General features: G+C 37.4%; 1 protein-coding gene across 1 annotated transcript in view; it reads left to right on the top strand.

The window, feature by feature from the left end:
- DOK6 (docking protein 6) overlaps positions 1 to 27,886 on the top strand; it is a gene marked incomplete at both ends in the record, with an annotated part of 267,744 nt that overhangs the window by 89,437 nt on the left and 150,421 nt on the right. Inside the window, one exon of the mRNA XM_082479395.1 lies at positions 12,013 to 12,120. Within this exon, the coding sequence (XP_082335521.1) occupies positions 12,013 to 12,120 (108 nt within the window). The remainder of the gene's footprint in view (positions 1 to 12,012; positions 12,121 to 27,886) is intronic.

Raw genomic sequence — 27,886 nt, 5'->3', positions numbered from 1 at the left:
CTCAGTGACTTGCACGTTTCCTCTCCTTCATCTATGCCTGACTCTTACCTAACTCTATTTTGGTTGATATGCAGGCTGCATAATTTTAAGTGCAGGCTTTAAAAGAAAAAAAAGGGAGTTATGTGTAGCAATTGTTCTTTTGCAGTGCTGGACTTAGTTCTGTCTGTATTCTGGCAAGATTTTAATGGCCACATAAAAGAGTTGCTTGGATTGATTTCTGAGATACTGGAAATGTAACAGTGAATTTAGAGTCCTATTTATGGTTTTAAATACATCATTGTATCCATTGGTGAATGACCAGAAAATATATTGATTAGCATGCAGAAACTGAAGTTTACCTACCGCTGTCAGTATGTATTGTCTGATATGTATAGATGATGTAAATATGAACACCACCTCTCAAACTCTGGATCATTCAGTGAGGATGCCTGGGATTACAAGCGTTCATTTATGTAATTCTACACTGAAAACGTTTTTCCTTTCTTGTCTCTCCGCCCCACCCCACTCCCAAATGAGAAACTTTAATTCTAAGGTATTGAAAATCATTTGGGAATTTTCCCCCCTGACTTCATTATAAAACACACCTTCTGTGGACTCTTGATGTGTAAGACAGTACCTGTCGTGAGCCAGTCAACTGGCACCATATACGTAGATTCTTACTGTGAAGAAGGTAAGAACTACTCATAATACTTTGCTTATTTCACTGGTGTAATACAAAAAATTACAATAAAGTTGTTTGTCCACTCTCTGACGGTTTCTGTTTTTATCATACAGAATTTGGCAAAATTAGTTCATGATTCATAGTATGTTCTTATTCAGAGTAGCTGTTAATAAAGGTAATCATTCTATTAAACCTACGGGGTATTTTCCATAAAATCTGCATATTTTATTTTGTAACTATAGTTTTCTATTGAGTTTTTGCATGGAAAGTTTGCTTAACAAGAAAGCTGACTTCCCGTGGTTTTGTGAGTTTAGTCATTGCCATCACTATATAATAAAGTAACAAGTCTCCTACTTTTTAAGTCTTACACTTAAACTCTTACTCAAACTTCACAACTAAAACATGAGGATTAACCAGTTAATACTGCAAAGCCAAATCTTGCTTCAGGTAGAACACACAACATTCCCCCCGCCCCCGCTTCCGTCTTTCTCTCTTATGTCAGGCTATGGATTACAACTTCAGATCTTGTGGCTGAGACCGTCTCAGTGCTTGCAGGAAAGGAGCAACACAATTTTCTGTGTCGACCTATCGGCACTTTTAATGCTGCAAGTGAGAAAAGGGACCTGCGTTAGCTAATATTGCATCAATATGCTAGATGTTTGTACTCTGTATACGGTCTCGCAGATTGTTTAATTTGACCAGAAATGCTACAATTTTTTTTTTTTCTCTTCTTCTTCCCAGTTATGTATATGCAGCCGATCAGAATATCGAAATAAATAGCATCAGTTGGGCAGAGTAATAATATTCTTCTGCCCATGGGAAATGACTGTAAATGGACAGTCTTATCTCCTGCAAGCTCTGGAAAGCCAGTGGAAGTGAAAGTTGGGGAGGGAGGATGCTTTGGGTGTTGTTTTTGTTTTTGTTTTTGTTTTTCCTGAGATAATAATGTTAACTTGGTGGGATGATCACCTTTCCCTTAACAAAGAAATTTGTGTTTGATCTATGATGCCTTGAGTGATCCTGGTTTGGATCTGAGCCTAAGCATACTAAAGCACTGGCATGGCTTCTGTGGATTTACCTGGATAAACTTTGGGTGAATCTCTAAAACACTTCCAGGGCAGTGTTTTTGAGTCTTATCACAGGTAGAGAGCAGGGAATTCAGAGTGGTCTTTTGGACTTATGAAGGCTGGGTTTGGAGACCATCTGCTTTTCCTCTGCATTATTTCCCTGGGGTTGTAACAACATCATTTCTCATCCCTCATAGTAGTACATTTCCCCACAGAACATCCTGGCTGGGAATGGAACACATCAGCTACATTTGAGTTCTTAGGGAAGATCTTTCATGCTAGTTTTCTTTGAGTAAAAGCTGTCTTTATCTGTTAAAAATTTGCTGTTGCGACGAAAGCTGAGCAGAACTGGTGTTGGTAGTTACAAGAGCTAAAGGCTATAGCTTTTTCTTCCAAATCCTCTTATTTTTGGGTAAAAGTGTTTGTTTTCTCATCCTTTTCTTGCTTTGGAGTACTTGTTTATTCAGTGTGATATTGATGCGTGGTAATAACAGATTGGTACATCCTGAAGCAGAGATTTTCAGTAGTAGCACAAGACTGGCAGAAAGCAAATCACTAATATAAATGAATGAAGTATTTGAAATGTGTGTCTTTCTGTCTGCATACATCTTCCTCTTAAACGCTTAAGTCCCAGAGCGAATGAGGTTTAGTTTTTGTTTTGGTTTGGTTTAGTTTTAGTTTTGTTTTTACTTTAAAAATGCCAGGTAATTCTGTCTATAAAAATTGCAGAAAATTTCACCGCAGTACTCAATTTTAGTATCCCATTTATTCCTGCTGCAGAGGATTCTTGCTAACCCTGAGCTTTTAACTATTTCCAGTTACCACGAGCTCTTAGTTCATCTTCCTTCTCTTCAGTTAGGTTAAAAGATATAATGAAGGTCTTTGGGGGTTAAAACTATGATTCTTTGGCAGGAGGAGATTTAACCTATTGGTTACAATAATGTGGTGATCAAATGTCAGGAAAACAGCACCGATATTAGACATCCTCTTGATCATTACTATTTGTGGGATCCTGCTCGAATCCTACTGCAGGCTTCGTTTTGCAGAACGCCTTCTTTTCTGTACAAAATGAATTTCTCCATAAAATCTAGCAGAAGTCATAATACTTAAAGGATGTCACTTCATAAAAAAGGATGCACTTCATTTGTAGGAAACCAACATGATTGATTCATACAACCTATTACTTGAGATGTTTATTGAATGATATGTCTTGGGTAAGTGCGATTTTTAGAATTTGTACTCTGTTCTGTAGTACAATATATCAGAGTATGTTTGAAGGGCTTTCCTTCTACATTGGCATTTCTGTATTGTTTAGTCTCACTGTATTTAAACATATTGCAGACACTCCATGCATGTGTGTGTGCCTGGGACTGTGACCAGGCATTTATTAACAGCATCTATAGATTACAGTTAGCTTTCACCCATGTATATATAAGCGTGGTCGGATTTGCAAGATTGTCTAGATACATGCTGAAATGACAAAAAAAGGACTCTAACTTTCCTATTCTACTTTGAGGATCAATTGCTGTTGGAAATTATTCACCTACATAAATATACAGCTACACTTATATTCAGCTCACATTTTTGTTCATTGTGGAAAGTGCTTTAGACTCAGTGCTGTGCTCAGCTATATTAAATCCCATGCAAAGCACACCGTTTCCACTTATTTTATCAGTCAAAGCAGCAGCATCTTGAGGACTGTGACACCTCTGCTAAGACAAGTTTCTGTGTGACAATGTAGAGAAAAGTAAGGATAGATGTGGTAGAATACTAGCTGATGTAAACCTAAAGAATGATTTTGGATTCTGAAGCTGAATTTGAGCTTGTAACCCTCTAAATTGGAGCTGTAAAACTGATTTGAGTTTTTGTCCCTCAGTAGTATAGAACAGATGTTTGCGATCACTGTTCTCTTTGGAAGCCCTGCTTCATTTCAGGGTATTCTGTTGCATGGTTTTGATTTTGCAGCACTTACTTTCACAAATCCCCACCTTCCTAACATAAAATATTAAGAATCCGAGCAGATACATACCATTTTTCAATGTGTGTTATTTCAGATTGTGTGTAAAGGTCTGCATTTTGTATTATGAAGACCTAAATAAGAAATCTATCTCGATAACTCAAACTTGTCTGTTGCTCAGCATTAAGTTCCCTTGTAGGTATGCTAAATGCCCTTAACTTTTTGGAGAACAAAGTGATGAGTGTCTACTAAATATGTGTAAAAGATAATGCATTTTAGCTTAGTAAGCTCATATATGGAAGAGTCAAAAATTCAGAAAGTTTATTGCAGTGGTATTTCCGTTACTTCAATATATAGCTGAATGATTAAAAACTAAGGAGAAGAGTTAGAACTTCTGCTCTGTAAATATTACTTTCCATCGCAGAATATCAAACTGTTATTTGTGGTCTGTCATATTCGAGCGGACTTTTTTTTCTTTGTAACTAATTAAAATGTTATAAAATGTAGGAAAAAAATGGTATTTTGACTAAAAATCTTCAGATGAGTGAAGTAAGCTAGTTACTCCAGTTCAGTTGGGGAAGTTACTTAAATTCAATACCAAAATATAACAAAACCATAACTTTCTCTGTAGGTATTTTTTTCAGATTACAGTTAGAAAAGTACCTGTGGGAGAAGATACAAACTTTGGTACAAATTTTGGCTACATAATTGTTCATAAGTAGCTGCTACACGTTCAGGTTAAGCTCAGTGAATTTCTTGAGATTTCTTGGACATAATAATTTCTTTTAAAATATTGCAAGTTCTGGGATTTTCCTGCTGGATGCCTGCTAAAACTGTTGTACTCAAATTTTTGTTGTGGTCTGTTTTGATGTTTATTTGTCATCTACTCTGAGGCCAGCCATGGAGCAAACAGTTTTCCTCCAAAAGAATCACTGGCGCTAGTCTTGCCAAAACTGAGTCAGAAATGCAGAAAGCCAAAAAATGGCTACTGGAACTGATTTTTTTAAATAATCATAACATAAATTCAAATATAAGAGATAACTTCTGCTGGTCTTCAGACTGCTATGAAGACTGTGTTATTTGTCTAGTGTGTCCTTCTGTCCTTGAATTGCCCTGCTGGCAGTTCAAAGCAGAGTAACGACAGTGAGTTTGTAAGCTCTGGGTGCCTAAGGATTCATAAAACCGTGTAACCCTTTTCGCATGAGTACCACATGCAAATCTTTCCAGTTATTTATCCCCCCTCTTTTTTAAACACAGAAAAAAAAAAAAAACAAACCACAAACAAACCAAAACCAAACCTTCAGATCCCATAGATAAAGTGTTTATACACAAAGTAGTTTAGTTAGTATAGGAATAGCTGGAAAAGTACTATGGTGTGTTTTGATTTCACAGAACTCTCTTATAATAAAATAAGTCTGTTTATGGATTACATGTATAGCCTGTGACTATAACTCCATAAATTATAGTATATTATGAACATCTATATGAATCTATAATGGTATGTTATGACAGCAGAAAGATGACATATATATATACATATACATATACATATATATATATATATGCTATTACTGGGTGAATTGTCCCTAATCATCTCTCTCTAACCATCCTAATTCTCACTGCCTGCAATCAAGCCCACAAGGATTGATCTAATCTGGGATGAAACAGTTTGTAGCAGATGTTTTTATATTTCTTCTATTCCTAACTTTAAATGCCAACAGATTTGCAATCTGGAAAATAATAATAATTTAAAAAATGCTCTCAGAAATTTTAGGGTTTGAACTACGACACTAAAATTATCTAAGGCCTAATTGTCTTCTGTAATGTTGCAGAAGGTCATACTCCAAGGTTTATAAACTAGAGGTTTAACCTTGCTTCCTAATTAGGATGATAAAATGAAGCTCAAGGGTATGTGCAAGGTTATCATATATGAGGAAAGTTTCCCTGTCAGATAACCTTCCTCACACACCTTCAGACAACATTTTATATTAAAGGCATTACTAGTCATCTTTTGGGGATATATTTGTGTTTCTTTTTTAATCCTGGCATTACAGTTTAAGCAGTTTTGCTTTTATTGTGATTGTGTTGTGGTTGATACTGCCGTAATGTTTGAAGAAAATATGTTGAAATGGGCAATAGCAGGTGGAGAGTTATAGTCAATAAAAAAAGGGAAAACCTTCCAAGGCTTTTTGTATCTTGTGGTAAAGTCTTGGCCCCACATCCCAGAGCTGCTGACAGAAGCATGTATCCTCATGCTTCTGAGCAAGGCGAGGGGTTATTTTGGCTTCTCCTCCTGTTCTGGGGGGAGAGTGGGTGTCAGAGGACCGTGGAAGATCTCTGCTTCACTGCTGGGAGTTAAATAGGTTCCCAGTGGTGTGGAGCAGGAGCTGGCCTCGATTCCCTGCTACTCTGCACCCTCTGCGCTAATTCGGGAACTCGGTGCTGTGCAGCAATCTTGCGCCTCTCTTGCTTTGTCATACGGATCCAAATTTGCCACCCAAACTGCACCCGCTTACTGCAGTGGTAACTATTTAAAAAAAAAAAAGCAGACAGTGACATCAGTGCTGTTCAAGACAGGAAAAAGTTTCCAGGACAGGAAGACAGGAAAAGTTTCTAGGGCACCTTAATTTCAAAGATGCCCAGAAACCTGAGTGCGGGAGAGATGGCATCCCTTCTTCCAACGCTACGTGGACACTACACTCCTGTCTTTTCAAGATAAAGTGTTGGTAACCGAAGTAGGTGGCTTGCAACTATGAGGTTTGGTTTTTTCTTTTTCCTATTGACTTTACTCAGAAATAGGTTAAATCCTGTAACTTGTTCGTTAGCTGAGGCATGAATGGTTTTGTCTTCCCATTTTCCTCTTGGGCCTTTTTACAGATAATAACTGCTTTTCCATTTCTCTTAAATTTTACTTGAATGCGTGACAAGAGTAGTTCCACTGAAGCGATAAGGTGTCACCCCTCATCTCTTCTCCCTTTGCTGAAATACGCAGGGAAAAAAAGGAAAAAGTGGTGGGTGTCAAAACAATGGTTAAATATGACTCTACTGTGACAACTATTTTTATTTTTCTTATTATGAATGCTGCAGTTTTTAATCTGTGAGTCAAGGGTGGTTTTTTAATCTCACAACATAGTTCATTTCTCTCACGTACCCTCAAAAAAGACAATATCCATTTTTTAATGGAGATAACTACTGAAGTAAATTGGAACATTTTTTTGTTTTAGTGTTTTTAATGTGTACGCTGCAGCTGATGCGTTTTCAAAGAAGAGAGCACTGCACGTGGAAAGTCAGGGGGGAGAAACCAGGTAGCCTTTCCTGCAGATAGCGAGACGTAAATGCAGGACCGAACATTATTATGTGGATGTCTTCCTGGGAGAACCATTTGGTGGGTTATGCTAGCAGAAAGCCCCGTGAGCGATGCTTCAGTGCCCGTTCTGGTCAGCGATGGTTTCTGTTGGTAACTAGGAGCTGACTCACTGCTGCATCTCTCAAGAGGCAAATGTTTCTACAGCTAGCGACAGAAAATTAGATTTTTAGGGTTTTTTTAGTTTTCCAATATAGTAAAGATAGTGATTGCCATTTGTACTACCTTTTAGATCGGGGCAGGGAGATTTCAGAGCATCTTAAGTGGTTTGAAAAAAAAACGCTTATAGTGTTGTAAATTTCTTTTTGGCATTAAAAAAAAAAAAAAGGAAAAAGATGGATGAGAGGGTTTTTGTTTCTGGGGTTTTTGAGTGTGAGGTGGAATTTCTGGAATAATGTGTAGAGATGTGTCAATAAATATCCCTTCTCTAAATATTAGTGATGACTGGCAGAACTTTATGAGCTACAGCTGTGGATGGAAAGAAATGTTAATCTCAATAGCATCTATTGTAAATGACTAGGAAAAGGCATTAGAAATGTCTGGAAAATGGAAAATCCTATGTAAGATTCCCGATGTAAACCAATTATTTTAAATTATTTCAGGAAAAGGAAAAGATTTTCTTCTTCTAGAAAACTAATTTAGTCAATGGATTTCCTGTAATATGTTTTAATGGATTTATTATGAATAGCCATGGCAACAGTAAAACACAACTGTATGATATGAACATGAAGAATAATGATCCATTCAGAGGCCAAACTTTTCCATATATTAGTCAAGAATATTAAAAAATATAAACATGCTGGAAAGGTGAGCTCAGAAGTTAAGCAGAAGAAAAAGTAAGAAAAGACAATCATGCAGAGATTTGAGTTATGAATTGGTGTATTGCAGTGCTTCAAATAAAACAAAAAGAAGTGGTCTCTAAAGATTAATAGAAATGGAGCAGCACTGGGAGTCGAATTTCTGACTGGAAGGAGTCCAGAAATCATGTACAGGGGATAAGGTTATGTTATTGCAGATCTGGAAGCCTTTTCTCTCGCTAACGAGATAAGGCCACTCAGAGTCCATCTGCGGGAGCAGAGGCTACTTTGCAGGCTTGTATATTGTAATGGAAATCATTCCCATACGGTATTGCAAGGGGCAGCAAATCCGTCTCACCAGACCACAAGTGGGCTGAGTTACTGCCATCGCTTACTCACACGTAGTTGCACAGGTAGTGGGATCTAGAGGAGGACTTTTCTTCGGCTTTGCCCACCTTATAAAGCCGAGAGAGGAAGGCTGTTGTTTAAAGAGGTTCTGCTATGCCACAGACTCAGCAGGTAGTTTCAATAGAAGCCTTCTCAGGTTTGTACGAACAAGTTTTGGTCCTTCTAATTGATACGTTAGTAAAAGGAAACCTAAATACAGCATGTACTTAGTGCTATCTTTCTGAATTTCTCCAGAAAAAAAGCTACAGTACAGTGGTAGCCTTCATCTTGTTTGCCCTCAACACAAATTTTTAAAATCGTTTTTGTTGAGCAGTGAGAGCTCATCCAAGAGTGCTGTAAAACTGATTAAACGATCAAATATTTGGCATTTCTTCAACTATGCATGTGTGAAAAATAGGCACTTAAATCTCCTAGGAAATACTATATATTATGGAGGCAGCACTGTGAGCGGTTCTCGTTCTCTCTGTTGTTAAAGGGCTGATACTGATTTCTTTCACAATGGCTACCCCAATTATCTGAGGACTTTAGAAGTCTTTCAGAAGTTTTGATTACAGCCAATGGCATCCTAAACTAGGCCAGGGATAAAAGAGTATCTCACAGTTCGTGAATAATTGAGTAGGCTTCTGTATAACAATGAGGTGCCTTATGAAAGGCAAATGTTTGTTTGCTGTGTGCTCACATCTGCACCTATTTATTCATATTTATAGGTAAATTCATATGCTAATGCTTTTTCAAACACTGAGATACAAACTGTCTGTTGGTGTAATCAGATGAAATGCTGCTGAAGTGCAGTGGAACTGTATATGTTTATATGAGCTTTAAAAGCGATTGTAAATTAAAAAAAAAAAAAAATTCCGAATGCAAGGACGTACCCTGGTCTATGTACATACCAAATCAGGAGTCCTCTTCAAGCCATTCCATTCTTCAGATCTCTCCTCTCCGTAAAGGTCTGGAAAAAACAGATGTCAATACATTGCAGCAGTAACAGTCGAAAGGTAAAACTTATGGTCCCCTCCTCTTGCTGTTCAGTGTTCTCCTTAAAAAGCAAGGGCTGTTCATTCCCGCACTCTAAATGCTGAAGCCTTTGAATTCATCCCAATGCTGAAATTTGGGAAAAGGCATGATGAGGAGTATTCTTAAAGATATCTAGCATCTAGCCCTCTTCGATGGATACTTTGAAGTGCCCACTGATAAGAAGGTCAAAGCCTCCTTCTTGAATCTTGACAGTTTAGCTTCAACACACTCCCAGATTGATATCCAGTGAAAAAAGACTGAAGTTGCCATTCAGGAGAGCCTGCTCATTTATCACTGAAGGAATTGCTTTGTAGTATGCATTAGATGACCTTTCATCTGGAAAATATTCCCTTCCTCGCAGGGAGAAATCTGGCTCCTTGACTTTGCTTGTCTGGTTTTCCATCTATTAGGGATACTACTGATGTACTGGATCTAACTGATACTTTGCACTATAGCAGAATACAACTGTGCCATATTAAAAAACAAACAAACAAACAAAACCTGAAAAAAAGCTTACTCTGTCAGTTGATACAAAGCTTCTGTTACCTTATAACCAGCTGGCCAAAATTCAGGTCATCAGTAAAATGTGGATTCTGTGGCTGTGCTAAAACCCACCGCCACTGATGATGGGGATGGTATGTTGATCTGTTTTTCTAAAGAGAAGTCTGTGAGGACTGTAAACTATTTAGGGCAGGTAATGGAAATAAGGAAATTGATACAAGATTTGAAATGAAGGCAATGGTTTTTACCCTGATAAAGAACTTCTTAGGAAAAGACTTTCCTCAGAGGAAGAGAGATGAACTAAAAACACACATAGACTAAAAAAAAAACCCAGATCCTAGAAGAGCCAGGAGTATTATTAAAAGACACACTTTTGTTAAATGAATAAATATGTCCATTTTCGACAGTTGGTGCTATTGCTTCTAGTATGGCCAAAATAGGGTGAATATCTTCTACCTGTGTGTCACCTGCAAAAGTGGAGGTTTTCACACCATAACACTGTGAAGAGTTAATATGGGTTAATCAGGAAATAACTGTGGGAGCAGTGCTGTAGCTTTGGTAAAATAAGTTGCAACACTGCCAAGATGTTATTTGAAGAAAGTACTGTCTAATAAAGAGGGTTTATGATGTCCCAGAGTGTAATGTCTTTTTTTTTTTTTTTTTCAGGAAATATGATATTGTCTTTGCTTTCCCCCAGGTTAGGTGAAGTAATTTCTGAGATAGGAAGTACAGTTGTACAGTTGCTGCTTTACAACTTTAGTAGAAAAAAACCCTAAAACTTGTATGCTTTGTAAGAAGTATACTTGCAGAAGATTTCATTAAATGCTATGTTTTCTTCCAAGAGTCTTCATAAATAAACATATTGATACTGTAGTCCAATGGTAGGTTTTCAAAAGAAAAAACTTATTTTGACTGATACCGTTGATCTGAGATAATGACAACAGGATAGTGTCAGTATTGTATCAAAATGTGGCTAATTAAGCTTACTTATTTAATGACACTATATTTGCTGCTTATACTCAGTTTAGACAGTATCACACTGAGGGGGAAACTCCTCATTTTAGCTCTCCCTGCTCATATTTCCTTGATTTTATTTTATTTTTTTTTGTAATGGGAGATGTGTTTGATCTGATCCACATTAAAGAGTGCTGTACTTCTTGTGTTGTGTCATTAAATTTTTTAGAATTTATGAAGAAATAACACTCTTCTCTACACATGAGCAGTGGAACTATTAACTAGCATTGGGGTGGTTTTGTTTTTTAATGCATCCTTGAAATAAAACCATATAATTCTGTATGGTATTGTTTATAGAGGTGTGCAAGTACTGAAGAGGAGAATGAAGTAAACTATTTTCATAGATTATAAAACTAGATTAATATCTAATCCCTTACTTGCATAATATAGTCTAGAGGATTATCCTTAATCAGCTTCTCTTTGAACTGCAAATGTATTCTTATTTGTTAATTCAGTCCTGATTTTAAACTTCTGGTTATGGCAATACCACCAGAACACTTGGTGAATAGTCTAATAAAGTACCCTTGTTGCTGAAAAATGCATTTTAAGCAAAATCTAGTGTGTTTCTTATTAAAATGAGACGATAATATTGTTTTGTTCTGTGCTTTCTGGAGGATTTTATTTTTCACTACATGTTCCCAAACTTTAATAATATGCATATTTTTTTCTTAGAAAGTTTGTCATAGAATTAAGTGAGAGGACTAGTTGTTGTTGTCCAGCAATGGTCTCATTGGTGCTTATTTCAACTTTTGTGTTTTCTTTTCTGTGTATACAAGTTTAAACTGGCTGCTGGTTACTGTGTTGTGTTAAAAGCTGCAATGAATGTTTATCGACGTTATCAATACTGTCATAGAAAAGGAGTATAAAAGTGAAAGCCAGAAATCCATGGAGTCATTTCTGAAAGTACTTTCTCCAATGACAGCCTTGTAATTCTTTTAATTTTCAAAGTTCATGGATTTACTTGCAGCTCAGGAATTGTCAAATTTGGCATGTGTGAAAGAAATTGAAGCAAAATAATCTACAAAGGACTGACGATCAATATATATATAAATTGAGGAATTTGGGTTACTTGTGAAGAAATAACTGATGTTCTCAGAATTTGCCAGACTTTTAAAATAAAATATTGTCTTTTTCAAATTTCTTCCTAAGCCAGTTACAGAACTGAGTGCATTTGTGATACTGTCCACCTTTAAATAAAAACTGATATAATCCATTGATTTTATTTGCAGATTTTCAGGCGTTGTTGGTTGGTTTTCAAGAAGGCTTCCAGTAAAGGACCCAGGAGGCTAGAAAAATTTCCAGATGAGAAGGCAGCATATTTCAGGAACTTTCACAAGGTAAGTCATGCCTTTCTCATGAACTGAAGCATTGCCTGTTTACCAATCTGCCCTGGGAAAAGTGTGTTCTTAATATGCCTAAATTGCAAACAATACAGCAAGAACTGGGGTGAAAACCTAATCCTGACAGTAAAACCTCTGTAAATCTCAGTGATGCAGTTGAGAGATCACCCTGTTTTTTCCAGATGAGCGCAAAAAACCCAATGTGTGTGAAGTGATAGATTGATTTTTTTTTTTCTTTAAACATTAGTATTTTGGAAATGTGTAAAATTGGCTGCTTAATCAAATGCTTGACCTTAGTTATTAACTAAGTATTGAACAAATTCTGAAAATGCTAAATGCCTCGGTTGCAATGGCAACACTGGTTGAATATGTAACATTTTTCCCAGAACTTGTCAAGATTTACAAGCTCTGTCAACAGCAAGGATTTTTAAGGGTAAAAATTCAGAATTCACTGAATGAGATTCTCCCCGCTTTCTCTGTCACTCACTTCTGTGATGGAAAACAAGATATTCGAGCACCGTTTTTTCTTTCTGTCTTGTAAGCTACTGTTATCAGCTCCCCAAGTCAGTCAGTAGACTTCAAGTTAGCTAATCCTAAAATAGGGCAGGGCTCTGTGCTTGTACTATTGTCTTCCATCCAGTCACCTTTAGCTTTGTGTCATATCAACGTTAGATATTATGTAAAACTGGCAGGTTGAAACACAAAGATGACTAAGCCAAGGTGACATGGAAAGCACTGAAAGAGTGTGGATGTAAGTTTAGATCTCCTGAAGGCAGGTCTAATGCTTTTTATCATAAAACTGCAAATTAGCCTTTAAGTTGCAGTAACCTCTTGGTATCTTTAAATGAAAAATGTATATGTAATAAATAGCATGCAATTATCCTCTGAATATTTTCTAAGAAAAATAGCCCCAGTAATTTCATATTGCCAGAAATACAACTTCTGATCTTATATTGGTATCCAGGTTTTGGACTGACTTGTACTACATAATTGGCACTTTCAGTGATGTACCACAACAGCAATGTTTGCTCCCATGTGTAGGAGGTCCACATCGAGCAAAAGTGATTCTTCTTTTCAATTTAAATTTCAAAAAAGCATTCACTTTCAAGATGCAGCTTAATGATGGGGTCTTTAAAAGATTAATAGGATGGTTTGGGCTAATCGCTGTACTGATGGCTAAAATCCTGAGATCCCTTATCTATGAAGTTCTTATAGATTAGCATCAGGGCAGAAGGATGAAAGGGTGGGGCTTTGGGGGGAGCTTTTGAAGGGGCGGGTTAAATTGGTTTTGGAGCTTGCTATTGCCTATAGCATGATTTATGTGTGAAAGGATTCAGAAATGCTTTATATATTGCTTGTCAACTGTCTTTGTAGAAAAACCATGTGAAAAGTAAGGATAATTTAAGAAACTGAAAAAATAACATAGCTAGAGATGTAGCTGCATGTTGTTGTAATATCGATGGAAGCATGGCCCTTTGCATGTAACCTAAGCAAATGGAAGGAGTGTTGTTTTCCTTTTTCACCTCTTTTTTCCCCTCTTATTCCACTCTTTGGTAGGAAAAGAGAAAGAAATGGATACTCTTTCCTATTTAAAAAGATATTGAGTTTCAGACTGTAGAGAAAAATAATTGTATTCATTCACTTGGATGATACCCATTTTTCATAAAATCGTTTCTAAAGTTATATTATAGAAACCCTGAATCTCATTCTCAGTGTTGCTTGATTATTTTTTTTTAAGGATATTTTATTTTTTCATAATGATTAGGCTCCTCAATTGCCTCCATTCTGATAAATGAAATAGTGGTGAAGTAGATGTGCAGGAGTTATGAATAGTCATTGAGTGTGACTATTGAGGGAACAGTGCAGGTCATTATGGGAGCAAATACAGTTATTTGATTACTGCATTGGATCAAAATATCCTGATGCTCTTTCTTTTCTAGAGCTGCTTATTGAGTTGTTATATTTTGAAGTAGTTCAAAATCCATGTTTATTGCTATCCAGTGCAAACTGTTAGCCCTGTTTTGAAATTCTCTGGTTCCTGATTCATTCACAAAATATAAGGAGAGCATCTGGTGTTCAAAATTGGAGGGTAACTCTGAACTCTAACAATCAATGAAAAAAATTGAATAAATATTGAAGAAATGAAAGACCTGGTGTTTTTTAAAGAAGATTAAAATATATGTTGCAAGCCTGACTCCTTATGAAAGGACAACATACTTCAAAGGGTGAAAGGCTCTGATCACACACTAATATTCATAAAAGATTATGTACATTTACCCTGAGATCCTTACTCCCATACAATCTCTTTACAATTTGTAGAAGAAAGGGAGCCGTGCCGAGAGGGACTTAGAACGTACTGGGATTCTCTAAGAACTCATCTCTCGCAGACCTTCAGATTGGTCTAGGCTGCCATGGGAGAAGGTCCAGGACTAGCACATAGTCTTACTAGATTGTACTGTGCAGGTTTTCTAGCTTTCTCCTGCAAATAGTTACAGGAGAAAATTTAACCTCTCAAGTGGAAACTTTTTATTTATCTGCATTCAAATCGGTATCCGGGATCCCAAACAGTACCCCAATATAATTAACTCATCTAGATCTTCAGCTTCTCCACTTTTCCATGGATGTTTGAGCTTGAAATGCAGCCCTAATCAAATTCCCATGTAAATCACTTTACCTAGATGGGTGTATATCTCCTATACTTATGTGATAAACCTGTGTACTGGACAATGTGAATTATAGAAGGAGCTCTGGTCTAAAAAAAAAAATACATAAAAAAACACCAACAACAACAAAAAAAACAAAACAAAACAAAAACCAAAAAACAACAACAACAAAAAAAAACCAAACCAGGACCGGTGGCTCAAAGCTAGAAGAATTAAAAACAGAAGTTTTCTGTTTTACATATCATAAATGAATATTTATTAATGTAGAGATAAGCTGGCCTCTTTGCAAAGTGGACTTCCCCCTCCCCTCCCTGGTATCCAGACAATATGTGGGTTTATTTGTTATTCTGTAAATTCTCTAATGCTGTTGTACATTGCTTTGAGTTGTTTTTCTAGTGATTTTCTTATAAATAACAGTAATGGCGTTAGTCCTTATAGACAAGTGCCTCCTGACAGTAACAGTGAATATTACATTCATTAGTTGAAACGTGACCTCATTTGTTCATTCCAGTTTCTGGTATCAAATTAAAACTTCTCATTACTGTAAATTTAGGTCATTACACTCTTGCTCAGGTAAGTTATAGCTTAGCTGTACTGTTTTCCCTTGAACATTCTTTGTAGAGGTTGTGCGGATCAGCCGTGTTTGCTCCCATTACTCCAAAGAGGTCATAAAGTGGCAATAGCTCTCCACCCATCCCAGGGGTGGGGTATGTTCTTGGGAGATGTTCCTACGCTGTCAGAGAAGGCCCAAACCAGACACTACAGCTTTGCCAGCTTAAAAGAGGGAATAAATAAAAAGCCCTCTCCATTTTGTAAAAGAAGATAAAAGGTGTGTAAAAAGTGAAATTCTTTCAGGTTTTGGAGACATAGCAGGGAGACAGTAGCAGTGCCTGTTACCCATTAGGAGGGGCTTGCAGAAGTATTACGGGAAGTCAACATGGCTACGTAGCAGCATGAGGGTTACTAGAAAAGAGATGTCAAACTTCAAAACCTGAAGTGTACCCAAATAAACGAGAAAGCATTACAGAGTAGACCAAGGAATTGTTAAAACAGAATTAGAAAAAGCAAAGTGGAGCTTGAAGAGCAACTAACCAGAAGAGTCCAAATTGGTTATAAATACAGATTCTGACCCACCAGGAGCAACAGGCTTGTCACAGGCCCTGTGCATCTGAATGACAATAAAGTAAGTGTGCAAGAAAGAGAGCATAAATGAGCACATTTGCATTGGGGTTTACTGTAGAGGAAACTGGCATGCTCTGATGTGGGTGAGCAAGGGAGGATTCTCCAGAGATGTCTCTGTATCATAAACCTGATCATAGATAGTTCAAGCCCAGCTACACAGAATGGTCTCTAGCAAAGTGTGGAGAACATACTCAGCGAAGAGCCCGAAGTGAACTTAAGCATGACATAGCCGAATTGCTAATGGTAGTCCCTAAACTCCAAAATGGGAACCAACAGATTTGGATTCTTCAGTTCCTTGTAAAATCTCCAGTCCCATTAATGCACTCTTCCCTTTCACTAATAAGGTAAATAACCTTCACACAAAGTGAAGGTGTGAGTTGGGTCCCTGGCAAGATATAGCTGTCTTGGAGCAAGAGAAGCTTGAATCTGTCAATGCTGGCATGCTTACCCTTCAAATAAATAAATAGGTAATGTCTGGAATAGAGTTCAAGACTTACTGATTTAATCTCCCCAATACAAGAAATTGTTCAGTTAGGATTGTGTCAACAACAGCTGTCTCTAAGGTTCTGCGTTTTAAGTTAGAAAGATTAAAGTAGGATAAGGGTTTTTTAGATTTTTTTTGTTATTTAATTGTTTTTTCTGTTATCGTGTTCAATTATGATGTGCTTTATATAAATCTGCAAATGCAAAATAAAACAAATTGCCCAGCATTTTAGCAATGACTTCTGACAGTCAAAAATATATATGGAACAGATGGTCTTAAGCACATGTTATATAATATGTGTCCACAAAAATAAATACTAATCAAGAAAAAGAATAGCAGTAGCCTTCTAACTGTAATCTACTAAATTAAATTTGTGGCCAGGGCCACACAAGGGAAGCTACATTACACTTTTTCTTTCACTGCTTGATTATCCTGAAGAAATTTGTGGAATGCTAAGTGCTAGTTTCAGAAAATGGTGATTTATGTAACGCAATCCCAGTGATTTTATGGCAAGTTCTTCTATCAGCTACAGCAGTTTCTTGAACAGTTCTTGGCAGTAAGATCTTCTGGGCACATGCACACACAAGCACACACCCAGAATTTCTATGGTACCTTCATAAGTCCTGTTGTGTAAGAGGAAGGATGCGACAGGTTCCTTTTGTGTTTAAAAACTGAGTGTGCAGGAACAATAAGATATTTGCTCTTCTACAGCACAGTTGCTAGTCTCCAATCGAGATGGCCTTAAACCATGCGGCAGTTATTCACTTCAAAATATTTCAGGATAAATGATTTCCTGATTACTTTAAAAAACACTAAATTTTGCCACAGTCGTCTACGTGCTAGCCCATGCTATTCTCAAATGTAATTACAAGTCTAAAATGAAAAATAAAAATATTTACCTACAGTAGCATTATCACAATTCTTATAAGAACTTCTCTCGGACTGTTTCCACTTACTCACTTACCTTTCGGATGTTTCTTTTTCCTCAGTGTTTCACTACCAGTTTGCCTAAATAAAGATTGTTATTGCTAAAGAAATGTGAACTAGCCTACCGTTTATTCTAGTTTGCTCTAAGAGTCCTGCTTTGTTGTGGAGTATTTCAGCCTCTTGCGTTGCTCATGTTCACTAGATATCAGAAGTCTCCTTATGGACCTCTATAATCTGAGATGCTGCTATTATTACTCATGATATTGCATTGCTTCTCAGATGCAAAGGCATTCTCAAAAGGAAGTTGGATAAACATCTATCAAAATGTAATTGTTAGGCTTGAGTTCTTGCCCTTTTTGTGATAAGATATAACACTTGATTTGCAATTTGAATATTATTTGAATATTATTTGAATTATTATTAAAATTTGAATATTATTTGAATTCACCCTTCCTTGCTTTTTTTTTTTCTTTTTCTTGTATAAATTTATGCTTTCTGTTTTTCAAAATCTCAGATTCACTCCTGTCTGGTTTTGCTATGTTCACCATTCTGTTTCCACTGTTTGCTAGTTAATCTCAATTTGCTCAATAAGCCTATTTTCTCATCTGATTAAATTCACTCAAGAATTCATATTAGAGGAAAGCTAAATGTGCACTTTATGTAGATCTGGTCACATCCACAGATATTGGATTTTCACTTTGAGAACAATCCCAAATTTAGACCATTTTGTCCTTTCCCTCTTCCCCCCTTATCCTTGTTCTTTGAAAGTGTGGTCGTATTTTATTGCCCAGAACTTCTTTCAGAAAATTTCAAAATAGTGATCTCAATGTAGTATTTTCCTAGGAGCCCAGTGAATGTGTGTGTGTGTGTGAAGATGTTAGTTCTTGAATAATATTTTACAAATTTTTATCTGCAAATAATTGAGAATTTAACAGTTATTTTTTGTAAGTCTTTGCTCTTTGAGGTTGAAAGAGGTTCCCAAATGTACTTTGTGTGGTTTTTACACCCTTAGTTTGCTGAGTCTTCCAAAACAGATAAATACATTTTCCTGAAAACTATATCCTTTTTTTTTTCCCCATTGTGACACATAACATATTTATCTTCAAATATTTGTTTACAGCACTTTCAAGTAATATCTTGTCTTCTAGCAAAATCATCTGGTTTGTATGGGAAGGTTACAAAGCACATCGTTTTCATGGGCAGCTATTACTCAGCTGAGGAGATTAAAACGAATCCTATTTAAATGAATAACTGTTAGTAAAATTACTCAGTTCTGTACACCAAACAATAAGATTTGCAGTAATTATCAGATCCCTCTTAAAATATAGGCGTATCTGAATAATGTAATTGTTCAAAGCAAGCATTCTATGCACCAAAAAGCAAATTGCAAGAATAATTGGAACTGTGCTGGTAATAAAGCTGTTAATAGAGTCTGAGCACATCAAAGGGCAGCATGCAAACAAATAAAACAAAATCTCTCTGAGCAAAGATTGTATTAAGGCAATAGTATCTTCTTTCCTTAACAATGTAGCGAAGAAATCTACAAGCTGAGCATGCTGACAGGACTTTGAGCTCCTACAAGCATGGACCTAAAATGCTTTAATGACCTTATGAGTCTCTTTCTGTGTAAGACTCTACTCATCCTTCTAAACTTTGAAGCCCGGGGTATTAATTAGGAGTGTCAATTCACAAGGTAAATAGAGAGGTGATGTCAATGGGTGGTTTTGAATTTCTCAGTAGTGGCATCAGTGGCTGAATCTAAGTATCAAGGAGGGAATAAATGGTGGGAAAAGTAAAGATAATATCTTGGTCTCTACCGGTAACACAAAGCAAATCCCAGACATGTTAGTGGTGGTTCTTATTTGAAGATCCATGTACGCTTATTACAGTATATTCATAGTAGTACTAGAGTGTGCGCACAGTTTTGCAGCAAAAGCGTCACTCTGCTCTTAAAAGTCATCTGTTTAAATAGGAGGAACTATTCCCCTTATATTACGTGTTAAAACAAGCTCAAAGACTGAACTTCTTACTGTAAAAGATATTATTGGATAGGGGAAGAATGTTTGAGCATTTCAGCAGGAAGGGGGAAAAGAAAAAAAAAAAAAAAAGAAAATATTTTTATAATGTAAAACTTCCAAAATGTCGTTGACCCATAGAACAATTCGGGTTGATAGGGAACTCTGGAATCCATCTAATTCAGTCTCCTGCTCAGAGCAGTATCCGTCAGATCACGTTGTTCATGGCTGTGTCCAGTTGGCTTTTGAGTATCTTCAGGATTGGAGGCTCCAGGACCTCTACAAAGCTAAACATGAAGTCCTGCACCTGAGTCCTAACAACCAAAGCAGCAAAAGAATCTGGGGACTGAGTGGCTGGAGGGCAGCTCTGCTGTACGTGCCCTCAGGGTCCTGCTGGGCAGCGAGCTGAGCCTGAGCCAGCTGTGTGCCCTGGCAGCAGTGAAGGCAAACCATGTCCTGGGCTGCCTCAGCAGAAGTATGGGCAACAGACTGAGGACTTTCAACTAGGAAGGCTCCTCCCTGCTGAGTGCTTGTTAAGCCATACCTGGAATATTGCGTCCAGTTCTGGTCCCCTCGCTGCTCTGTTCAAGAGAGAAACCGAAAAAACAGAGAGGGTCCAGCACAGGGTCAGTGAGGAAATTGCAGAACCTGACGTATGAGGAGAGGTTGAAGGAACTGGGTTTGCACTAGTGAAGAGAGAAGGCCCAGGGGGGATCTAATGACAGCCTTCCAGTTTTCATGAGGTGGCTCAGGTTAGAAAAGGAGGTGCTCTTTTCTCAAGAATGTGCAGGGAAAGGACAAGAGGCAACGGACAGAGGTTGCTTCAGGGGAAATTAGCTGGGTATAAGGAGGAAAAAAATAGCCATGGGAACAACTAAACATCAGAGTAGAGAGGTCAGCATTTCTGCACTGGAAATCTTGAAGACCTAGCTTGGCAGGGCCCTGTGCAACCTCATCTCAGGCCCCGTTTTCAAGGTTAGATCAGGTGATCTTCAGGGTCTCTTCCAACCTAGACTTTTGTGTGAACTATGAAGTATGTGTCATTAAAGTTGTTACAAGCTCTTGATATATCCCTGTGTTGCATGTCTTGTGTCAAACTGGTCCTGCCCTCTCCTGCGTATATTTCAGTTATTTCTAGTGATGGAAAAAATATACTTAATCTTCCTAGTATCTCTTAAAACAGCCTCAAGAGAGCTTTTCTTTTAACTACTTTAGTGTTTTTGCTTTCCAGTAGAGAACATGATGGTCTGTGTGTCAGTTATGTGTAGTCTGTTTTTGCCATGAAAATCTAGCCATGTTTTGGCAAACTTTAAAGCCTTTGCAAACCTGTATTTTGTGCATGTTTGTTAGAAACACTTCTGACTTTGACAGCTCAAATGTCTCACGTCATCCATAAAGCTTCGTACATGATGGAAATCCAGATAATTTTTTCTCTTGAGTAATGAAATATGTTCCCTCCGGTTCTTTCGGGGCTGAAGCCTGACATTCACTCTAATAGCTCCTTGTCATTTCTGAAGACTAGTGTGGGGTCAGGTGTTTGAGATGAGATCATGGAACCGTTCCCTGTATGTGTATTCTCTGGCACCTAGGTAACATTGAAAGGAAAATAGGTGAAATAAAACTTAGAGAAGAAATAGACCAAGTGTTACAGCATGGGAGAAAAATAAAGGAATAAATGCTCTGGCACTCTATGAAAGCACCTTATCAATTAGATATCTGGGAGAAACACCAAGAGCTTCTGGCAGACAGAAAGCTAGCTCTTCCAGAAGTGGATACTAGAAATGCTAAAGGGAAGAATGGGATGGGAAGATGGTGAAGAAAGTGCATATTATTAAGGGTAAACTGAAATCCATTTTAATTGGCATTGCACAAAACCAAGGAGACAGGTACAGAAATAAAAATCGAACAACAAGAGGGAGGTGGACAAGGTAGCAAAGAGTAGGGACATAGTTTGTCTCTTCAGCCCAAATATATCTGGGGCAAAGAGTATCAGTCAGTGCGGCAGGACAGATGCACATTAAGAGGGTTTGAAAGAGAGATCGTTCAGATTTTTGCATCAAAGCAAATTGCTCTTTGATAATACTACCTACCTCATTTGTTTCAGCAGCTGGGAGGCGTGCCCTTCTCAGACATTTCCCAGGAGTGGCAAGTTCTGAAATAAGAAGACCCTGTGTTTGGGAGTGAGGATTTCAGTACTAGGTACCCAGATGAAGCTGGGGGATAGGTACTTCTGAGAAGAGAGACTGGAAATAAGGTCTCTGAAGGACGTCTCCACTGGTCCTTGGAGGGAGATCAAGAAGAAACAGTTGAACTAGGGTATAAAACAGCTGGGTTCTGCTGTGGACATTTGCACTAACTAAGATGCCCTTTTTAATGCAAGTGGTGTTGAAAAGCTGAATCCTGGATATCTCAAATTCAGATCAAAAGTTTAAAGGACATATTTTTGACTTTCGTTTGTTTTCACCATACAATTTCTTTGTTCCTTCCCTGTCAATATAATCCACACCTCTCAGAAGTGAGAAAGGTGTGAGAGGAAATTAATGTTTGTGAAACCATCTGTGTGAAAGATCCTTGTGTGATGACCATTATGGAAGAACCCTGAGAGAAAACAGGGTGTAACCAGTATACCATTAAGTCAGAAAAAAAGTATGAAGTTATGGGAATCAAGCGTAATTTACAGAGCCCCTGTTTAACAGAATGGTATTTATCATTTACGCAGACTGAGGTGGAAAATAGTTATGAAAAATCAAATATGATCATATAATTAAGACAACGTGTATCGTAACATGTATAGAAAGGGTGCCAATAAACATAAGGGTGTTTATTAGTCTTGACATACAGAGATCAGACCCAGTGAGGCCCACTGCCATACGAACAACAGGAAAATGGTGGAGTGGACCTACAGAACGTGTAGTCAAAGAAATATTTAAGTCTTCCGTTCCTAGCCTTCAGCACTTGACTCTGCATTTGTTATTTTTCTCCAATATTGGATGTGTCTATTTTCACTATTCAAGGGTAGACAGTAGGTATACTACATGAATAATAAAAGTTCTTGATGAAAGTTAAAGACCTAATTATCTAGCCTGCTGTTTATAACACTAGTAAAGAAATGTTATGTGAGGATATTTATTTTTTTTCTTAATGACGCTTTCCCTTGAAGCTGCTCTGAAATGCATCTGTGTTGTTGGAGGAATGTTTACCATTTTGATGTGGAAATGGGAAGAGGCGCGGTCCCTTGTGCAATAGCTATAAAAGGAAGCAGACAGGTACAAACATCATGTTATGGTGTACCAGGGAGGGCAGACAGGTTTGTCACTGTAATTTACTTTCTCTTAATAAAGGCAGATGAAATATAATAAGTCTTATGAGTACTAGGTTTCATTTAAGGTTTTGATTTGCTTATAGTAAGGGAGGCTTTGCAACGTAAATAAAGAGCAATTTATTATGAAAATTGACACAAAGCTATCTAATTTTTACTTCTTCATAGAAGGAAATTTGAAATTCAAATCGCTGGCTGATGAAGGTTATTAAAAATGCATTAGATTTGAAAATGTAGCTGTATGTAATTGTCATAATAGATATTCAAAATTAATTTATCCCCAATGTCAATTAAGCTAAAAGAATTTTCAAATTATCAGCTAATAAATTTTGGTTAATTTTAGAAGCAAATAAAGTGAAAACATTTTTTAAAGTTTGTAAAAAATTAAAACTTTTTTTAAAAAAATTCCTAAAGGAAAGGATACGCTTTTGTTCAATATCTTTCCTTTTCTTCCTTTTCAAATTACTGCACTCTGTTGCTTTTTTTTTTTTTTTTTTTGGCCTGAGGTTCTCTCTAGTGCATTTTTGTTTCTTGCATTTTTCTCCTAAAGAATTCTGACCCGCTTTGAGTGTATGTGTACACACAAATGTACAGGCATGTGCAGAATGTAGGTTAATTTAAACTCAAATTTTCTTTCTATATGTGGTTTTTCATCTAGTTGATACATTTTTCTGATGAGCATCAAGAATCTCATAGCTAATATGGTGCTATTAATACTACCTTCAGAATATCTGAATTGTTTTTAATGTATATGTTTATATTTAAGAGTACTAACAAAATACCAGTTTTCTTATTGTTGGATTGGGATGGATGTTATTTTTAGAGACACTGACACATATTTACACCTTTTAAAAATCAATGGGGGTAAAGTTTTCTAAATAATACTATTTTTGTGGTGGATTTGCATTTATTGTTTTAATCCTTTCTAAAAACAAAACCAAAAAAAATTTAGGCTAGTGGATATCTCTGTGGTTGGGCTTGTATAGGTGCACACATGGGCTTGTACCACTTGCTGTTGTCCACAGCCAGCTATGGGGCAGAGCCCCCAGCTGAGTCCTGTGCTTGTGTGTGACTTCCTCACCTTTGGATGAAGTGAGAAGAGCCAAGAACGAGGAGGATAAAGACGATGAGGTCACTTCTTCTTTCCTGCCTAATGTCATTTCTCTTCTGAATATAGGCCTTCATAGTTCAGCAGATACTCGGCATCTTAGAGGTCCTTAAAACCTGCATCAGGAGCTGCCTCTCGACTGTGATTTTTTCTTTTTCCCCTGTGAGTGGTACAATAGAAGTAAGCCAGCCTTTCTCACCTAATTTTGATCCAAGGCTTCCCCGTGATTTCAAGATCTGGCTAAAGGGAGCTACAGCCTAAGCTGAAGGCTTTCACAGTTTGAAAGGGGTGGGAGAGGGGGATTTAAACCTAGGGCTCAGCCACTGGCAAAATGCACAATAATTTGTGTGAGAGATTTCATAGTTAGGGTTATACCTAGCAGTTTAGCAAGAGGAATTACATACCCATCACTTACTAAGTTCAGCAAAGTTATATTTTGTAAGCGTGTCTTTGCGTATAATTTGTTTTCAAATGTAGTCTGTGTTAATAAACATTTATTTTTAATTGAGCTTATCGAACAAGATAAGTTTGGGAATTATTACAGGGCAGCCAATTTAAGTAAACCAAGAGGAAAATTTAAAGGAAGTTTTGGAAAAGTACGTTTCTCCTTTTCTTTTTGCTCAAAGACGAATAACATATTCCTTTTAATTAACCAATACCTTTGAGCTGAAACTAGAAGAGGTCTGGGCATAATCATATTCTTTGAAAACTCTTAAAAATGGAAACAGCTTCTAACTGTCCAGTATATATTTAATGGCCTCATAAGGCTATTAAAATCATATAATGATCTAATTCATTTACATGTTCATTGTGAAGTATTGTCATATTACTCTACTTGCATAATTAAACTACAGTAATGAAATGCCCCATTTTGTTTCTCAGGCATAATCACAGTGCTACTGTTTGCACACCTACTTACTCTAGGAGGAAGTTTCATATTGAAAATATCTTTCTTTTTGTTGTAGCTAAAATTTAGAAAGATAATTGGGGAACCTATTTTATTTCAGTTGTGAAACGTCTTCCCTCTCTGCCATCTCTCTAGCATCATGTTATTCCTCAAATGTGAACCTGGGTATCAAATTAGAATGTTCTTTTAGTAGTAAGGCATTAGTTATTTTAAATTTTGTCAACACTCGCTTTTACAGAAGGCTGGTTTTTTCCACTTTTTTTTTAATGTTATACTAGCACAGTGGTCTGCTATTTAGTTTGCACATCAAAATGAAAGGTCAGATTGGAAAACATTTCAAAGGTTCTTTAGGATAGTGAGGAAATGGGATTAGGAAGGACTGGGATTTTTATATTAGAAATGACTGTCTATAAAAATACCCTTTGAAGTGTGAAGGCATTTCTTTTTCAGTATGAGTTTAAAAATCCTAATTAAAATGTTTGTTACAGGAAGAGGTCCACATACACATGAACTGACCAGATTTTAACTATTGCTTTAAAACACCAGGCTACCAGCCAAAACCAGAATAATCCCAAGAGGCCGGTTGATATTATGGATTAGGCAGCAGTTCAATTCTGGCAGTATTACAGCAGTGCAGTTTGGGGAAAAGTGGAGTAACTTGGCTTGGCAAAACCTCTACTTCTTTGCCTATTAAAGGTAGCTGGTATGACTTAATATGCTTATTCTGCCCAGATAGGTTTGATTTACAAACACTGTGAAACAATATAGCATTTAAAGTGGCATAACAAAAGTTAATTGAGTAAGTTTGATTTCCATCCTTAATTTTTTTAGATTTCATTGAGGCAAAGGAAAGAGTTTGTAGCTGCTTATATGCTAAGTGGCCAGTTAGAATACCGCATGAATTTGGGTAGCCAGGTGGTAGCCCATATGAAAGTCAACAATAGTGATACTTAGCAATACTTAGTAGTAATGAAGACTTAGAGAAAAGGGACGGTTGAAGTAAAGATTCAGATTTTCTCTTTCTTTTACATTTATTTGAATTTTGAGAAATTAAAAGATTTATTCTATATTCAGTCTAAATTTATATAACATCTTCTTTCTCCATAGATGCTGGAAAATTTAAACTTTTGAATTTTTTTAAACTTCAATTTTATGTGGACGGCAAGAAGAAATTATTCAGTATCCCTCTGCTATCAGACCTATGAATATTTCTTCCCATCAAACTTCACTTTCTTGCCCTGACATTACTGGCTTATACTTAGCCTCACTTATTTCTAATATAAACATTCATTTTGTCCCCCTCTTTTTTTTTGTTTGTGTTTATTATCTACTTATTCAGTTAACAGATAAGATTCATACTGCTGTTATAGGTGTGGTTTCCATTTAGTGCTTACAGGAATGAACATTTACTTTGTAGTAGTTTCTTAAACCTTTATTCCTCTGAAATAGCAGCTGGAGACCTGCACCAGAGGCATAATGTGGAGGTTGATATGCCACTCCTTGGCAAAATTCCTGGAGAGTGTTGTTACCATAACAACTCATCTTCTTCCAAGGATAAATCTGCATGCAGAGATGGGGAAAACTCTTCTGTTTTCTTTTGCTTTTCTGATCTTGGGATTCTCTTCTCCCTTCTTATGTTCCTCTTTTAATCTTGTGTTTTAAGTTTTGCTATTCTGTCATGAAATAGGTTTTTCATTTTTTTTCTGCCTCTTCGTACTTTCTTACTTCAAGTCTTGATTTTCAGTCTCTTGCATCCCCTGGTCCTATTGTTGATTGTCATGTGCTGTTCTTCTGCAGAATATGCTGAAATCAGGAAAATGCGTTTCATCTTAAATACTCTGAATGCCTAATCACATATGGCTTTGCCCAAACCCACAAAGGTCCAAATAGCCTTACAGATCTGTTAGCATCCCTTTCTTAGACTCACAGGTTAATTCAGATGCGAAAGGACCTCAGGACATCTCCTGTCCATCTCCTGCTCACAGTAGATCCAGCTCTGAGGTCAGACGTGGTTGCTCAAGGCTTTTTCCAGTTGGGTCTTGAAAACTTCCAGGGATGGAAACCACAGAGCCTTTTTGGGCAGCATGTCCCACTGCCAGGCTGTCTTCATGGAGAAAACATTGTTTCTCATATGCAGCCTGAACATCTCTTGTCTTGGTTTACGCCCATTGTCCCTCTTTCTCCCATCAGTCACAGCTGTGGAGAGCCTGTCTCTGTCTCCTCGATAACCTTCCTGCAGGCACTGGGGGGATGCTCTTAGGTGCCCCTGAAGCCATTCCTGCTGCAGACTGGAGCAGCCACTGTCCCTCAGACTTCCCCCACAGGGCAGGTGACCCCTGGCTGTCTTGAGGGCCCTCTGCTTAACTTGCTCTGGTTTATCAATTGCATCAGGGTCTCGAAACTGGACACAGTATTGTAGATGTGACCTGATGAGTGCTGAGTAAAGTCGCTTCTCTCGATGTGACTTCTGTTAATGCAGCCGTTTCCCCAGTCCCAAAGGTCTTTATGCTTTTCAGGCAGCGCATTGCCTCTCTTTAAGAGCCAAAATCACATCCAGCTCTGTCTGAAGCTTTAACAAAACTGGCAGCTGGATTTAACAATGTAAAAGGAGTTGCCACTAAGTGCAGATAAGATGACTGAAAACTGAGCTGAAGGGAGATGGTTTGTTTCTTTGAGATACTCCTCTCTGTAGCCCTTTCATCTGTAATGGGCCAACATCTCCTTTTCTCCTTTTGCAGACTGGCAGCAGCATTCACAGTAACGTTAGCATATTGGTGCCTTCTTTGCCTGTTTCTTGCTATGACAGTTAATGTATCTTTTGCTTCTTATGTCGCTCCCTTATGGTTGTCACGCTGTTTCTGGTTTGAGGTAGTTCTCTACTGTCTGGCCATCGCTCATTACAGTCCCTGCTCCTTGCCACTGTGTTGGCTTTTGCTCCGTTACATTACTGCTTGTGTGGTATTACACAACAGATGGTAGCATGTGGGCCATTATTAAGAAATAAGGGGATGAACAATTACATTTTGTAGCTCTCTCTTCTGCTTCCGTTTTTGCTGGATAGAAATTAAATGACAGGAAGGGATTGCGCAATGCAAAACAGAAATCCGTTTATGTAAATTCAGACCTTTTCCTCTGCCCAAGCAATTTCCAGGACATAA

This window comes from Vanellus vanellus, assembly GCF_965231255.1.
Source record: "Vanellus vanellus genome assembly, chromosome: 2".
NCBI classification, from domain to species: domain Eukaryota; kingdom Metazoa; phylum Chordata; class Aves; order Charadriiformes; family Charadriidae; genus Vanellus; species Vanellus vanellus.
This window is presented reverse-complemented; position numbering and strand designations above follow the sequence as displayed.